The 17,713-nt window shown below is 45.2% G+C and overlaps 1 protein-coding gene across 7 annotated transcripts in view; it reads right to left on the reverse strand.

The window, feature by feature from the left end:
* The window catches only part of LOC130380440 (zinc finger protein 431-like), a 46,657-nt gene that overhangs the window by 13,108 nt on the left and 15,836 nt on the right, over window positions 1-17,713 (reverse strand). The window contains exons 1-7 of one of the 7 annotated variants that reach the window (XM_056587646.1): window positions 17,209-17,383; window positions 16,020-16,155; window positions 15,128-15,411; window positions 14,146-14,209; window positions 13,288-13,571; window positions 6,515-6,581; window positions 4,124-5,568 (exon numbers count right to left, since the gene is read on the reverse strand). The exons of 1 other annotated variant lie outside the window; for it this stretch is intronic. In XM_056587646.1, coding sequence (XP_056443621.1) covers window positions 4,124-5,568; window positions 6,515-6,581; window positions 13,288-13,571; window positions 14,146-14,209; window positions 15,128-15,411; window positions 16,020-16,155; window positions 17,209-17,268 — 2,340 coding nt within the window. In that variant the 5' untranslated portion in view covers window positions 17,269-17,383. Of the gene's footprint in view, window positions 1-30; window positions 98-1,809; window positions 2,110-2,166; window positions 5,569-6,514; window positions 6,582-13,287; window positions 13,572-14,145; window positions 14,210-15,127; window positions 15,412-16,019; window positions 16,156-17,042; window positions 17,384-17,713 lie in introns of those variants that run through there. 5 more of the 7 variants (XM_056587643.1, XM_056587644.1, XM_056587641.1 and 2 more) reach the window with 5 other exon arrangements.

The raw sequence follows: 17,713 nt of genomic DNA on the forward strand, positions 1-17,713 counted from the left end.
GCTTGCATGGATGCAATGTGTATTACTAACCTACGGCGGGCAAGCCTCCACCAATATCCTCTTCAACCTTGATTGAAATGGTGTCGGGGGTCTGCTGCTTTCCACATAAAGAAGGAAACACACACAAGACATATTCTTTCATTTGCACAGAATAGTTGTCAATCCCCACGAAGGACACATTAGGCATTTCTACACTGCCAAGCCGGTTCGTTCGCGGCTTTGCACGCCCTGCAAATTCATTGTCTTGCCTGTGTAAAACCGAGGGGGTAAATTCCCCCTTCATCACGGAGCCAGCTTTCTTGGTTCACTGGAGAAGGCAGGGATATGCACGGTGAGTACAAGTCTTATCAATAAATTGCATACTCCAATTTTTTTTTTTTAATTCAAGACACTCATGCAAGAATGAGTTCACATCTCAGTGTGGGATAAAACAACAAGTGCAAAAACGACAACATATGCTTTATTTTGCTGACCAAGCATCGTAGGGGAAAGTTATTCTCGTTGGATGAGCCCAGGGAAATATTCCTGCAATATGGATCTCATCGCATTTTCACTTTAAAAAGGGAAACTCAACAAAATAAAGTTGTTTACAGTTTGCCATAACTCTGATGCAGATTGTACCTTAATACACAACGCAGGGATCTAGAAATATTATAAATGTGGCTTTAACTGGTCCAACACAAGTGCTACAGATAGTTGCTTCTGATGTGGAAGATAGGCTAGGCCTACCTATTGTGTTATATTGAGGCGGTAAGAGAGCTGAGAGATGTTAAATATGCTGTAATTATTAGGCTATCCTTTAATAGCCTAGATACACACAACTTAGAAGAAGAAGAAGCCTTTATTTGGCATTGCACAGGATACAACGTAATCGGACAGGATACGTTATGGACTCACGTTGGGTATGAGTTGAGTTTCGTGTCCTGCTGGTAACAATAATAAAAAAAGTCTCTAGAGAATGTTTAGCCTATACTAGGAGGTGAATGATTCTGTACGTTTTTAAATTCTATTTAGTAGCCTATTATTAGGTGTGCATTTAAACTGCGCTCAGATTTATTTAGCCTGCGCTTGCACTACAGCCCTGCACTTTGTTCACGTGAGTCAGACATGGTAAGATTGCTGCTCTTTCTTTCTCAGGTTATAATTGCGTGTAGGCCTATTCACAGCTCCCACACACACACACACACACACACACACACACACACACACACACACACACACACACACACACACACACACACACACACACACACACACACACACACACACACACACACACCACGGGGCAGAACCCCCCGATTAAATCAACCTATGACTTTACATTTCTGGCATAAAGAAGAAATGTTCCCCCAGCAGGGCAATGCAAGGCCCCCCGCAAAGGGTGTCTCTGTGTCTGGCGCCGGGTCTGCTTCTGTTCATCTTGACCCCTGGCAGTACACAAGATAGGAATAGAAGGACCCGACTCCGCTGCGCCGTGTCAAAACCTCATTTCCACTGTTGATGTATTTATGTGATATATAGGCCTGTTAATAATCATAGTTTGTTAATTTCTTCCATATGAGCAGACATTCATAAAGCTTCGGGACATTCCCTTGGTACCTCAGTCAGAACGGTTATCCAAATTACAAAGAAGTGTACAACACTCGCATTACAGTGTGTGTATTCACACACATACCTGATGCTATCTACCTTTACATTAGACACAGTAGCTTGGCTGTTAGCTGTAGAGCTAATGCTACAACAACATTATAAGGGTAACAACGTAACCATAAGCAACACGATGATATAGGGGTAGGGTAGTTGACTTACTTGTCCGAGGTTTGTAGCTGAGCCGAGGAGAGTTGGTACTGATCCGGACTCCATTTTCAGACGTTCAGCAGCTTTGTATTGGACCGAGTTGAGGAAGCAGTCGTCGGTGAAATGTTTTGCGCAGACTGGCGCATTTCCAGAGAAAATATTATCAACCTACTAACTGGTTCTTCAGGGGCTCGGATGAAGGAAATAAAAATACACTTTTGTGTTAATTTGCACAGCCAAACACTGAGCAACTGCCAAGCTTGCAACTGCTATGATGTCTCTCCAGGAAAGAATTATGTGGGCTGAGCTCACACGGTCGTAGATCATTTTCTCATCGGGGGTCGCCACAAATACTTTGGGTGGGCCAAGCAAAGAAAGGGGAGGTAACCTTTCGCCGTATTTTTCCTTTTTTATTGAGCATATAAAAAAGGAGAAAAAAAAAGAATAAGCAATAATGCAAGAAAGTAAATAAAAAACAAATTGGATCCTCAGGATCCTAAGCAACAATACAGGCTTAGATAATACAGTTCATACAATACCGGTTTTTATAATTATGATGATGTTCAGCTTGTAGGTTAAAACAAATCAAAGCTTTTGGAAAAAACAATAACAAAATTGTTAAACAGATTAATCGAAACCATCAAACAAGGAATAGCAAAATAGAAATTAACTGCTCCAGCTCATAACATTTTTTATTTTTTTCCTAGTTATGATATAGTGGTACATTTGAACCCTTTTGCATTGGTTCTTATTGGTGGTTGGTTGAATATACAGGTTCCTCTGTGATGAATGATTAAAAGAAAGACAAGAGACCATTTAGTCATGACAAAGTAAGCACTGTTATTACATGTGGTACCACTAGGGGGCGGTGACTCCACCTCGGTGCAGTTTCGAGACACAAACACACACACACGCACACGCACACGCACACGCACACGCTTCGTAGATATCATAGCCAACCTTTACCAAATAAAGTGAGTTAAAAGCGATCTTGAATCGGCGACTTTCTGAAAGAACACGGTAATAGTGACTGAATTACTGAGGATTGAAGAGACACTTGTCACTAGTACACTGTCTTGTTTCAACACGTTTTGGTAAATTGGAGGTCAACTTTGGGGGGTGTGTGTGTGTGTGTGTGTGTGTGTGTGTGTGTGTGTGTGTGTGTGTGTACCCAAACTTGACTCAGATTATCTTGTTCGCCACCTACAGAGTTTGCTATGTACGATGACGGGAACCGGAGCCTAGGATGCGGGACTTATTCTTCAGAGGTCTATTGTTTTTCATATCTTATTATCACCACATGATTGGACCATTCAGCGAATCAATCAAATAGGCTACCTCCCTCAGCAGAAATCGCGCAACACAACTGCATGCAGAGAGAAGAGATAGATAATATGGAAGCATCTATGTAGCAAAATTCAAATGGCAATGCAATTTGCAATTACATTATTCAATTGACAATTCATTATGCAATTTGATAATGTAATTTGTAAATACGTTATTCAAAGTGTATTTTAATATGCAAAGGTACAATGCAATCCTCAATAAAATGTGCAAAAGTTATAACAATAAAAATAGAATAACATTTTGTCCAATTTCTTTGAGTTCCTTAATTCAAATTGAAAAGCTATAGCGTCCCCGTGATTGCAAACCACTTTGCCACGCTCCTTGTGTTGCGATATTCAAATGACGTTTCAATCCGCAAAACGAACGCTTTGCAAAAGATTTGGCAAAACGTTTTGCAAAACGTTTTGCGGATTGAAATGTCATTTGAATATCGCGGGACTCTCGGCCCACGGACGTCGTTCCCAGACACTCGTTCTGTGTGCAGGTATTTTGTACCCATTCCACGGATTCTCTGCTTCCACTCAGCCCGTACCGAAGCGTCAACGGGGAATTAAAATTGGAATGAAAAAATTATCCCGGGAAAAACCAACTCTTTAATAAACAAACAAGCTCTGTTTCGGTGTCGCTGTCTGATCACCGGAAGTTTGGACCGGAAGTACTGCCCCCCACAAACAAGTTAGAATGTCAACGGTCGCCATATTGTGCACGGAGCGAATTGAAAGGTGTTAAGATAGTTTGCATTTGCAATTGAGCGAATGCTTGGTAACTTTGCTGCCTGTATCCTCCTATGATCAAGCTCCAAGAGTAAATCATTTATTTTGCAGTCAGAAGTGTCGTAAAAATAAGTTATTCTTCCACCTTTCTAAAGGTTGGAAAGCGTTTAATCATGATGCAAAAAGAAAGGAGCACATTTCAACAAATGCAGGACTCGGGTCTCAATCAAAGCGTCCCGTTACCCCGTGTGCTTGAGCATGTGCACACTCAAATCTCTTTGGTTGCTGTAGCTGGCGTTGCACTGCAGACACACGTAGGGCTTCTCCCCGGTGTGATTCCTCATGTGGATTTTCAGTTTGCAGCTCTGATTAAAGCGCATAGTGCATTGGTCACACCTGTAGGGCTTCTCGCCGGAGTGAGTCCTCATGTGGATCTTCAGGTTGCCTTTCCGGCTGAAGCGCTTCGTGCAATGGTCACACTTGTAGGGCTTCTCCCCGGAGTGAGTCCACATGTGGCTCTTCAGGTAGCTTTTCTGACTGAAGCAATTAGTGCATTGGTCACATTTGTAGGGCATCTCCCCGGTGTGAGTCCTCATGTGGAGCTTCAGGGTGCCTGTCAGACTGAAGCGCATCGTGCATTGGTCACACCTGTAGGGCATCTCTCGGGTGTGAGAACTCCTGTGAATCTTCAGGTCGCCTTTGCGACTGAAGCGCTTTGCACATTGGTCACACTTGTAGGGCTTTTCCCCGGTGTGAGTCCTCATGTGTATCTTGAGGGAGCAATGCTGTCTGAAGCTCTTTGTGCATTGGTCACACTGGTAGGGCTTCTCGCCGGTGTGAGTCCTCATGTGAAGATTCAGGGTGCCTTTCTGTCCGAAGCTCTTCGTGCATTGGTCACACTTGTAGGGCTTTTCCCCGGTGTGAGTCCTCATGTGGCGATTCAGATAGGATGCCTGACTGAAGCTCTTCGTGCATTGTTCACAGCTGTAGGGCTTCTCGCCAGTGTGAGTCACCGTGTGAATCTTCAGGTCGCTTTGTAGTCTGAAGCTCTTCGTGCATTGGTCACACTTGTAGGGCTTCTCGCCGATGTGAGTCCTCATGTGGATCTTCAGGGTGCCTTTCTGTCCGAAGCTCTTCGTGCATTGGTCACACTTGTAGGGCTTTTCCCCGGTGTGAGTCCTCATGTGGCGATTCAGGTACGATGTCTGACTGAAGCTCTTCGTGCATTGGTCACAACTGTAGGTCTGCTCCCCGGTGTGAGTCAGCATGTGGATCTTCAGGTCGCGTTGCAGTCTGAAGCGCTTCGTGCATTGGTCGCACCCGTACGGCTTATCGTCGGGTTGGGTTCTCATGTGGACGATCATATTGGCATTATTGGGAAAAACCTTGCCACACAAGACACCGGGCCGGCCCTTGCGTCCTCCCCGACGCCCAGTCAGCTCCTCAAGGCGGACGAGCCGCATGCCGTGCTCCAGGCTCTCGGCCACGCTGCGGTCCGCCGACAGCGAGCTCAAGGCCTCCAGTTCTGACGCGGCGATGAGAGTGTCATGGCCGTCCATCGCCAGTGGGCCCTCCCCTTGTCCGTAAACGCTCAGGATCCGCAGCTCCCCGTTGTGACGGGCCATGTGGGAGGAGCCAGGGACGTCCACACGCAGACTCTCCGAGGTGGCGCCGCGCTGCGTGCTGCAGTCTCTGATGTCATTGCCGTCTTCTTCAGAGAGGAAAACAAAGACAGAGAAAGAAATGGTTTCAATTCATTATTTGCACAAAGGGATACAGTAAGTACTTTGTACACACTGGTGTATTGGAAGAAGTATATTTGGACATTCTTTCTTTCTAACATCTTTTTGTTTATTATGCATTTTCCTTGTTCCCCTTGGGGGGGGTCAAGGGTCAAAGCCTCCAGCTGAGAAGGCACCGCTACGTCTCCGCCTTTCAAGGATGTGGGGAGGTCATCAAGACACAACCCAGGTCATCCGTTGCATCCGATCACATGTTTTACCAATACCGTAGTTATACTGGGAATCAGAGCGGATACAGCATTCCTGACACCTGCCATGAAGAAGATGTAAACCATTCTACTATAAACTTTATAGTAGTCCTTGTGTATTCGCAGGGTGTCGGTGTGGTGGAAATTAACCGAGTTCTAACACTTTGACTAACTAAGAGAGAGCAAAACAAAATCGAGGGGTCCGGATCAAGTATTGACAGAGACTTTATTGTTACCCGCAAACGAGAAACAACAAAGCCGAGTCAGGTTTGCAAAGACACTAACGCTCATAAGATCCCGGGCTTTTTATCCTCACAAACAGAGCTGTTCTCCATATCGTATGCCTGACGACAGCCGGTCGCAAATCTAATCCAAACATTAGGTTGACGTCAGTACGCCTTGACCCCAGACTCTCTGGCACCGTGCCGAGTCCCATAGTATGCCTATGAATTCAGAGATGATTTTAGCTGCTTTCCACTATTAATGTACCTATATGATATATAGGCCTGATAATACTCATGGTTAATATAAAAGTAATGGTTCATTTCTCCCATACCAGTCCTGATGCTTTTCAAAAGAGGCCAGGCATTTTAGTGCAGGTAGAATCTAATACATTATCAGTTGATCCAGGTCGTTTGCTTGCATAGATGCAATGTGTCTTACTAACCTCCAGCGTGCAAGCCTCCATCAACATCCTCTTCAACCTTGATTGAAATGGTGTCTGGGGTCTGCTGCTTTCCACATAAAGAAGGAAACACACACAAGGCATATTCTTTCATTTGCACAGAATCGTTGTCAATCCCCACTAAGGACACAGACATTATTACACTGCCAAGCCGGTTCAGTCGCGGCTTTGAACACCCTGCAAATACACTGTCTTGCCTGTGGAGGTAATATCCCCCTTCGTCACGGAGCCAGCTTTCTTAAATAATTGGAGAAGGCGGGGCTTCGCAGGGAGATTACACCTCATGACAATATATTGCATACTCTGATTTCTCTAAGCTCTAGAGTGTGTGTGTGTGGGTGTGAGACCGAGAGAGTGAGTGTGTGTACAAACTGTAGTGATTCAAGATGTTTTTATTGTCATATATATGCACAACAATTACAGAGCAGTCGCTGGCAATGCAATTCTCTAGTCTTGGGCTCCTCCAACAGTGTATATGAGAAACACAAGTAGGAAAGGTGAGACTTATATAACAAAATATATATAATAATAAAAGGTAAGTGTATAATAAAACTAATGAAAAAGGTGCTCCTTATCAAAACAGAGAATCTATTGGACCCACAACAATTTGCTTATAGGGCCAGGCGAGGGGTTGAGGATGCTACAGCCACTCTGCTTAACCTGATACTTGAGCACCTTGAAGGTAGCAACACTCATGGCAAAATTTAATTTGTTGATTTTTCATCAGCTTTTAACACTATTCAACCACACACTTTAGTAGATAATCTGTTAAGGAATTTTAATTTAGACTTTAGTTGAGGATTGGATTTTTTAAAGGTCCCATGACATGAAAATCTCAATTTATGAGGTTTTCTAACATAAATATGAGTTCCCCTAGCCTGCCTATGGTCCCCCAGTGGCTAAAACTTGCGTTTGGTGTAAAACGAGCACTAGCTGTTCTGCTCGCCTTTTGAAAAAACGGAGGCTCAAGCGCGCTGATTTGGAAATCTGTGCTCATGACGTCATGAGGAATCTCAGCTCCTCCCCTTACTCTGCCTGGCCTGCCCAGAGACGTTGGCCCGCCAATGAGACTCGACCGTGCGAGCGCCACATGTGTGTGTGTGTGTGAATACACACACTGTAACAGAAGTGTTTCTTGTCGGTTCTTTGACGTGTCTTGTATTTCCACAACGAGACTGTCGTGGGGGTTATCTGAGCCATGGTTGAGAAGGAATTGGGGGAAAGGAACTTTGGTTTGACTCGCTGAAGTACATGAACTGCGACATGCCGCCGGTTGCCGCGAGGCACCATCGCCCGGCAGCGGGCAGCCGGCAGCGCGCGGTTCAGTCGACTTCAGGTTGATGTGAAAGTGGAAGAACCAGAGACGTCGCAGAACCCGACAAAGTCGTTTGTGATTCATAATATCGTCTGGAGGCGCACACAATATGTTATATGATATAGATATCTATGTATTATATGATATTATTTAGATATAGAGCTCCAGGACTGTAACGCAAGTGTTGTACACTTCCTTGTTATTTGGATAACCGTTCTGCTGTTGGTGTGATGGCGCATCACGTCGGACTCTCGTCTCTGGTATTTCTACAACGAGACTCGTATTGGGGGTTATCTCAGCCAAGGTTGAGAATGAATTGGGGGGAAGGAACTTTGGCTTTGACTCCCTCAAGACCATGAACCACGACAAGGAGGAGAAAGGGATCTTTGCCGGGCAGCGCTTATGCACCTCCGCCTCCGGCGGTGGTCCCTCAGCGGGGCTCAAGCGGGAGACATTCGCCGCCAACAATCCCTTTCTCCTCCATGTCGTGGTTCATGTTCTTGAGGGAGTCAAAGCCAAAGTTCCTTCCCCCCAATTCATTCATTCGTGTTATGCGCCATCACACCAACAGCAGAACGGTTATCCAAATAACAAGGAAGTGTACAACACTTGCGTTACAGTCCTGGAGCTCTATATCTAAATAATATCATATAATACATAGATATCTATATCATATAACATATTGTGTGCGCCTCCAGACGATATTATGAATCACAAACGACTTTGTCGGGTTCTGCGACGTCTCTGGTTCTTCCACTTTCACATCAACCTGAAGTCGACTGAACCGCGCGCTGCCGGCTGCCCGCTGCCGGGCGATGGTGCCTCGCGGCAACCGGCGGCATGTCGCAGTTCATGTACTTCAGCGAGTCAAACCAAAGTTCCTTTCCCCCAATTCCTTCTCAACCATGGCTCAGATAACCCCCACGACAGTCTCGTTGTGGAAATACAAGACAAGTCAAAGAACCAACAAGAAACACTTGCGTTACAGTGTGTGTATTCACATTGATGTGGACGTTGAAGAACCAGGAACGTCGGAGAACCCAACGCGGTCGTTTGAGATTCATAATATCGGCTCACACAGCTTTTGGCCGTGATAATATATATTATATGATATAGATATCTGTGTAGGCTATATGATAATATTTAGATATAGAGCTCCAGGACTCCCGTGTGTTCTATAGAATATTTACAGAACACGGTTAAACGGTGTGCGCCTCGCCATTGCGATACATCATCTGTAAACAGAGCGCATGGTGGCTGCAAGCTGCTCAGGGCCACACCCCCACCCTCCTCCTTGACACGCCCACCGAAACAGCGCATTTGGGGGAAGCTCAATGTGCGACTGGCTCGGAGTGGCTGTAACTCTGCACCACGGCTGAATTTAGGGAACGTCTTTGAATACTGTGTTAGTTGCCCACTAATACCTATATTAAAGAATACATAAAATAGCATGTCATGGGACCTTTAAGAGAATATTTTATAAATCATACATTGAAACGGTTTTATCTTTTTCTATAATATGCTGGTATGGAAATCTGAACGTAAAGGATAAAGCCTCACTCGCCAAAATAGTGAAGGCCGGTGACAAAATCATAGGTGTCAAGCAAAGCAGTCTGACCTGTACAATAGATTTGTCCAAAAAAAGGCAGAATCTATGTTATCAGCAAATGGTCATCCTCTTCATCCTGAGTTTCAGTTGTTACCTTCTAAGTCCCGTTTCAGATTCCCTGCAGTTAAAACCAATGGATATATATTGGTTCCCAGTGCCATTTCTCTACTGAACTCAGGTTTCAGAGCTCTGGGCCAACATGGTGTTTTTGGTGCCCAGTGTGAGGTATGATTGCCTGCTGTATGAAAGGTACTCCACGGAGAGCAGAAAGTGTTTCCTGTTTTCATTTTTTATTTATTTGACACATAGTAGTTATTATTATTCTGATTTACATGGGTATGTCATGCAGGGATGCTTATCAGCATGCCTGTATACACACTGCACTATTTATGCTATCTGTATGTTTGTCATGTTGTACTTTCTGTCCTATGTTGTCTAATGATGTCTTGCTGCAAACCAAATCGCCCTTAGGGGACAATAAAAGCTTTAATTAACTATAAGATGAAATGAACAATGCAAGTAGGAGAGCAGAGACCTAAATGCAAAACTAAATAAATGCAAAACGTAAACAGACGTGTTTATCCAGATGTCGACTTGTATAATGTGGCAAGTTATAAAATGGCAAGTTATAAAGTGTCATAGTGGTGAGCTAGGTAGCTTAGGAGTTCAGTAGTCTTATGGCCCGTGGGATGAAACTGTCCCCGAGTCTGGTGGTGCACTGCTGCGGTAGCGTCTACCAGACAGGAGCAGTTTAAACAGTTTATTACGGTGGTGATGAGGGTCTTTAATAATCTGGTTAGTCTTCTTCCTGCAGCGCTGAGTGTAGAGGTCCTCCATACATGGCGGCTCCGTCCTGGTGATGTGATGGGCAGCTTTCACCACCCTCTGTAATGTCTTACTGTTGAGGGCGGAGCAGCTGCCGTACCAGGCGGTGATGCAGCCGGTCAGGATACACTCCATGGTGCACCCGTAGAAGTTGCAGAGTATCCTGGAGTCCATGTTGAACCTCCGCAGCCCGCGGAGGAAGAAGAGCCGCTGTTTTGCCGTCTTTGTGATGGCGTCGGCGTGGTGAGTCCAGGTCAGGTCCTCGCAGATGTGGACCCCGAGGAACTTGAGGCTGCCGACTCTCACTACTCGTCCCGTTGATGGTGATGGGGGCGTGCTCGGCTCCCTGTCGCATCCTGTAGTCCACAATCAGCTCCTTAGTTTTGCTGAGGTTGTTGTCCTGGCACCAAGATGTCAGGGCTCTCACCTCCTTCCTGTACGCCGTCTCGTCGCCGTCGGTGATCAGGCCGACGACGGTCGTGTCGTCAGCAAACTTGACAATGGTGTTGGAGCTGTGTGTGGCCACGCAGTCATGTGTGAACAGGGAGTAGAGGAGAGGGCTGAGAACGCAGCCCTGGGGTGCGCCGGTGTTGAGGGTCGGGGTGGATGACGTGGCCTTTCCTATCCGCACTGCCTGGGGTCTGCCCGTCAGGAAGCTCAGGATCCAGTCACAAAGGGCGGCGTTGAGCCCGGGGTCTGTTGCTGACCAACCATCGTAAGGAAATTCTTCTGGTACTTTCTCGTAGATCGTACCATCTTTCCCCTTCTAAGTTAAATGCGACTGCGTCACCTTCTCTCCCATGATGGTCAGCAGCATGCAGACATCAGTATGCCTCCAGTTAAAACTACTCATGTTTAAATCGCGGTTATGATTTACTAACCGGTTACACGTGTACCCATGCACACCCTTAGTGGGCATAAGACGGGCATATTTGGCAGCGTTTACTGAATCATAAAGGGGTGTGCTTTCTAGAATAGAATAGAATAGACTTTATTTGTCATTGTGCATTGGATACACAACGAAATTTGTTTGTGCAACCACTAACAAAAGTGCAGTTGTGCTGGGTTGAGGGTGTGGAGTGTAGTGTGATTATTAAGTTCTGTGATGGCCCTGGGGATGAAACTGTTCTGCAGTCTGGAGGTGGGGGCTGTAGTGGCCCGGTAGCGCCTGCCAGAGGGTAGCAGGGTGAAGAGATGGTTTGCGGGGTGAGTCATCCTTTAAAATGCCAAATGCTCGGCGGAGGCAGCGCGTCCTAAAGATGTCATCCAGGGGAGGCAGTGGAAGTCCAACTATTCTCTCAGCATGACCCGACTGAGGGATTTCCTGTCCTTTTCTGTGCAGTTGACGTACCATGCAGTGATACAGTAAGTGATCACACTTTCAATGCAGCAGTGGTAAAAAGACTTAAGCAGCTCGGGAGACAGGTTGTTTTTCCTCAATATTCTCAAGAAGTAGAGCCGCTGTTGTGCTTTCCTTACTGTGGCAGTTGTGTTCATCACCCATTTCAGGTCCTCTGAGAGCATAACCCCCAGGAACTTAAAGCAGGAGGTCCTCTCTACTTCCTCACCATTGATGATGAGGGGTTCTATGGAAGTGTCATGGAGTTGTAACAGAGGAAGCCTCTCATTTGGATGGTGAATAAGGCCCCATTTACACGAGGACGCTTGCGGGTAAAAATGACAAAATATTTGATCGGAAGTGCCTTTTGTTTAGACGGTGACGTCGTTTTCGGTGCTTAAAAACGCAAAAATCTGAAACCACCCTCCAGAGTGGAAAACTTGAATACCGCCGTAGCGTTACGTCTACACTGCCAAGACGCAAAACTCTGCTCAGATCTGCTCACGTCGCGTACGCGTTTAAGTCACATACATGCGCCAGTACAGGGAAATAAACAAACATGTTGGATTATTACCATGTGACGGACCGTCAAGCTGCTCTGGCAGCTCTAATAAACTTACAGGAGTCTTTCCACGAAATGTACAGGATATGGACAGATAGTATTATTGGACAGAGAAGGAACTGTAGTTATTAGGGATGTCCCGATCCAGCTTTTTTCACTTCCGATCCGATATTGTAGCTTTTAGCATCAGCCGATACCGATACCGGCCGATACCGATACCGGCCGATCCAAGCATGTATTAAAGATGAAAGATATTTACTTATTTTGTTGTACTACTCATGTTGAAAAGGGTTTTACTCTTAAGAACAACTAGCCAACTTAATTAGGTTAGTTTGAATAATCCACAATAGTTTGTAATGAGAAGCTGACCTGTTTATTCAGGGTTAAATAAACACAAAATAGACAAAATAATAAATAGTCAAATTACCACACACACTCTGTTCTTGAACAACAAGAGTGTAAACAATATTGTAAACAATATAACATTATATATAAAAGCAACACACACAAAACCTGAGTAGCAAATAGTCAAATTACCACACACACACTGAATTGGCATTTTTATCGATAACTTTAAATCCTTAGTGGGACATGCACAGACAAGTGGGATGCTGGACATCCCACATCAGGTCACCGGATTTGGGGGGAAAAGCTGAAAAAAACTGGAATGGATTACCTACATTGGTGCGCTCGAAAACACGGACCGGAGTTTTGAAAAAAAAAACTGGATCAGTAGTCAGGATCGGGATTTTCCCATGCAGGCCGATCCGATATTGATATGCATTTTTTGCTAATATCGGCGGCCGATCCGATCCAAATATCGGATCGGGACATCCCTAGTAGTTATGTTTCGGTTTTCGTGAGAAAGAAGATTCTACACATACGCTCAGACATGGTGGTGTTGTGTGATAGTGTATCACAGCACCACCTAGCTTCCTGGGATGCATACCCAATTGAATTCCACAGACATTTGCGTCACCGTATGCACGCAGTCTTCCTCCCGAAACCGCTTGTTTAAACCAGAATAAAAAGTGAAGACGCAACTTTTTCGTCTTCTGTACAGACCATCATCATGCAAACGTAGCTTAAGAAGACGATTTCCAACCTGCACACTCAGCTCCTCGTGGCGGACCGGACGCTCGCCGCGCTCCAGGCTCTTGGCCGTGCTGTGGTCCGCAGACAGCGAGTTCAGGGCCTCCACTTCTGACGCGGTGAAGAGGGTGTCATGGGCGTCCACCGCCAGTGGGCCCTCCCCTTTACCGTAGACGCTCAGGATCTTCAGCTCCCCGCTGTTACTGGACATGTGGGAGAACCCAGGGCCGTCCACACCCAGACTCTCCGAGGTGGCGCCGCGCTGCGTGCTACGGTCTCCAAAGGCATCGCAGTCTTCTGCAGAGGGAGAAAAAAAAAGACAGTCATTGTTTTGATACACTGTTTGCATAGAAGGAGGAAGTGTGTATTTGTACACATGAAATAAACTATTTAAATATACCATTGACACAGAGGGTTTAAAATGTGTACAGCAGAAGAAGGTTCAAAGAGGGACGTCACCTCCAGCACCCTCCCCCCTAGACTCAAAGCTCAAGCGTGGGCCAGGTGGAGGACACTGAACAAACACCAGCGCAAAATGATCCGAGCACAACATGACATTCTATTTTGACAATAACAAGTGACATTGCGTCATTCCCTGTAAGCTGATCAGCTAACATTTATACATTTTCAATTCATTGATATTTGAGAAGAATGATAAACCAGCTTATGGGGAATCTGTCTTGAAACCCTTCTGGGCCCATGACTGATACCATCTTTGAAATACAACACCGAAATTTGACTCGTGTTTTAGCAGGGCACTGGTCATGATGCTTTTCCAAAGAGGACCAGGCATTTCAACGCAGTTAGAATCGAGTACATTCTCAGTTGATCCAGGTCGTTTGCTTGCATGTATGCAATGTGTATTACTAACCTACAGCGGGCATGCCTCCACCAATATCCTCTTCAACCTTGATTGAAATGGTGTCTGGGGTCTGCTGCTTTCCACATAAACAAGGAAACACACACAAGACATATTCTTCCATTTGCACGGAATAGTCGTCATTCCCCACTAAGGACATAATACGCATTTGTACACTGCCAAGGCGGTTCGGTTTCGACTTTGAACGCCCTGCAATTTCACTGTCTTGCCTGTGTAAAACCGAGGGGGTCAAATCCCCCGTCGGCACGGCGCCAGCTCTCTTGGTTCACTGGAGAAGGCGGGGCTACGCACAGAGATTACACCTGTCTTAACCATAAATGTCATACTCTGAATGTTTTTTTTTCCTTTTGATTCAAGACACTCGCATGAAAGAATGAGTTCACATCCGAGTCTAGGCTAAAACGCAATCAACTATTTACGAGCGCAAAAACGACAACATATTCTTTCTTTGGCTGACCACTTTGCTGATCATGCATCGTAAGGAAAGTTATTCTGGTACTTTCTGGCAGATCGTACCATCTTTCCCCGCCTTCGTTAAATGCGACAGCGTCACCTTCTCTCCCATGATGGTCAGCATCTTGCGGATTTCAGTATCTCTCCAGTTTGAAGAACTCGTGTTGATATCGCTGCGCTGTCTCTGTTGTAGAGACAATGCAGCAACACCTCTGCCCAAGTCCTGCCCCTTGAACCGCAAAGCTGTCTTTGCGGTTTAAATCATCGCGTTTAAATCAAAACGTAACCGCCGATATATCTGTAGGGTCTGAGAGGGTAAATTGGGGTGCGAAATCAACCCGGTAAATGACCTCGGTCAGTGTAAACATGCGGACAATGCAAGGAAAAAGTTGGGCATAAGACAGGTATATTTGGCAGCGTATACTGAAGCATAAAGGTGTGTGCTTTCTAAGGGTGTGTGATGGAGTTATAAAAGAGGAAGCCTCTCATTTGGATGCTGAATAAGAAGATGATTTCCAACCTGCACACTCAGCTCCTTGCGGCAGACCAGCCGCTCGCCGCGCTCCAGGCTCTTGGCCTCGCTGTGGTCCGCAGACAGCGAGTTCAGGGCCTCCACTTCTGACGCGGTGAAGAGGGTGTCATGGCCGTCCACCGCCAGAGGGCCCTCCCCTTTACCGTAGACGCTCAGGATCTTCAGCTCCCCGCTGTGACTGGACATGTGGGAGGAGCCAGGGGCGTCCACACCCAGATTCTTAGAGGTGGCGCCGCGCTGCGTGCTACGGTCTCCAAAGGCATCGCAGTCTTCTGCAGAGGGAGAAAAAAAAGACCAAGTAATTGTTTTTACACTGTTTGCATAAGGAAGTGTGTATTTGCACAAATTAAATGTATGTGTATGTACCATTGACGCAGAGGGTTTAAAATGTGTACTGCTGACAAAGATTCACAGTTTTGGAGAGGGTCGTCTCCTCCAGCACCCTCCTCCCCAGACTCAAAGCTCAAGTGGTTGGCCAGGTTAAGGACACTGAACGAACACCAGCGCAAAATGATCCGAGCACAAAACGACATGCGAGACAAGCGCACTTATTCTATTTTGAAAATAGCAAGTGACAACGTGTCCTTCCCTGTAAGCTGATCAGCTAACATTTATACATTTTGAATTCATTGATGTTTGAGAATAATAAACCAGCTCATGTGGCATCCGTCTTGAAACCCTTCTGGGCTCTGGACTTATTCAATCTTTGAAATACAACTCCCAAGTTTGACTCGTGTTTTAGCAGGGCGCTGGTCATGATGCTTTTCCAAAGAGGACCAGGCTTTTTAGCGCAGTTAGAGTCTAGCATCAGCCTAGAATCTATGCTGCCTAGAATCTACTACATCAAAAGTAAATTTAATCAAGGTGGAAAAGTACATACCTTCACTTGTAACGTGGGGCGGAAAAGTCTTTAAGGATAGCTGTGTGCCTACAACAGTATGTGTTTCCAGGTGGTCTGTATGGCAGGCAACATCGCATGAGAGAAGCAGCTGAATGTAAGCACTTGATGTGCTGGCCTGTGTAGAAACAACAAGGTCCAATTAGTACTCAATGTATTACTTTGTATGTATTCCAGATGCAAGTTGCAAGAGGACATGCGATAAGCATGTTTAGTGAATTACATTAGCCTAATAGTTAAGATTAGATCTATGGCATGATACTTTTTTTTTTTTATACATAATTCATTTGTTCGCATAACAACCTAAAAGTTCATCTCATCATCGCAATACAATTACATCATGGTCTTCAGAAACCTGCTAATAACCCATTGATTAGAATCAGTTGTGAAGGGGAAAATATGAGTGGGCCCTCGAATGGCAGTCCAACCCGCAACTCACTACCGGTGAACTCGTACCAGATCGATGAATAACATTATGCTGCGTTTATGTGACACTTTTTAGGCAATAAGTTACGAGCTGTAACGGAGGTCATCGATCTGGTAGAGGGTTGTGAAAACACGGGTTACGGGTGGCCTGGATCGCTCCATATGTATGATTATCTCCTCATCAGTAAAACGCTAGAACTACTGCGGTCACGTAGCTGGTAAAATACAGTTGTATTCATTTGTAGTAGGGTGCGCAGACATTCTTAAAGATTCGGGACATTCCCTTGGTAGTAGAGATCAGTGCCCGTACCCCCTTTGCTGAAATTTGCCCATTCTCGTGTGATCCCCCTGGTTTGCAGAGGTGCACGCTCAGTCAGAACGGTTATCCAAATAACAAAGAATTGTCCAACACTCAGTGTTTGTGTGTGTGCATTCACACACACATACCTGATGCCATCTACTTTAACATCAAACATTAACTTGTACGTTAGCTGTAGAGCTAATGCTACAACAACATTATAAGGATAACAAGGTAATACACAGCAAAGCAACACAATGATATAGCGGTAGTGGATTTACTCGTCCGAGGTTTGAATCTGAGCCGAGGAGAGTTGGTACTAATCCGGACTCCATTTTCAGACGTTCAGCAAGTCCAGCTTTGTATTGGACCAAGTTGAGGAAGCAGTCGTCGGTGAAATGTTTGGCGCAGACTGGCACATTTCCAGAGAAAATGAAATTAACCCACCGGTACTTCAGCGGCTCGGAGGAAGGAACTGAAAATATACTTTTGTGTTAATTTGCACATCCGAACACTGAGCAACTGCCACCCATGCTTGCAAGTTGCAAGCTATGATGTCTCTCCGTGAAAGAACAATGTGGGTTGAGCTCACACGGTCGTAGCTCATTTTCTCATGGTCGGTCGGGCCAAATTCTCTGGGCTGGCATAGCAGAGAAAGGGGAGGTAACCTTTACCCGTATTTTTATTAATATTTTTTATTGATCATGTTTAAAAAAATACAAACAAAAGAATCAGCAATAAAATGCAAGAAATAAAATAAAAAACAAATGGAATCCTCATGATCCTAAGTAACAAATACAGGCTTAGATAATACAGTTCATATAATACAGTTTTTTATAATTATGATTATGATGTTCAGCTCGTAGGTTAAAACAAATTAAAGCTTTTGGACAAAACAATAACAAAATTATTGAACAGATTAATAGAAACCATCAAACAAGGAATAGCAAAA

Source organism: Gadus chalcogrammus, chromosome 4, assembly GCF_026213295.1.
Source record: "Gadus chalcogrammus isolate NIFS_2021 chromosome 4, NIFS_Gcha_1.0, whole genome shotgun sequence".
NCBI classification, from domain to species: domain Eukaryota; kingdom Metazoa; phylum Chordata; class Actinopteri; order Gadiformes; family Gadidae; genus Gadus; species Gadus chalcogrammus.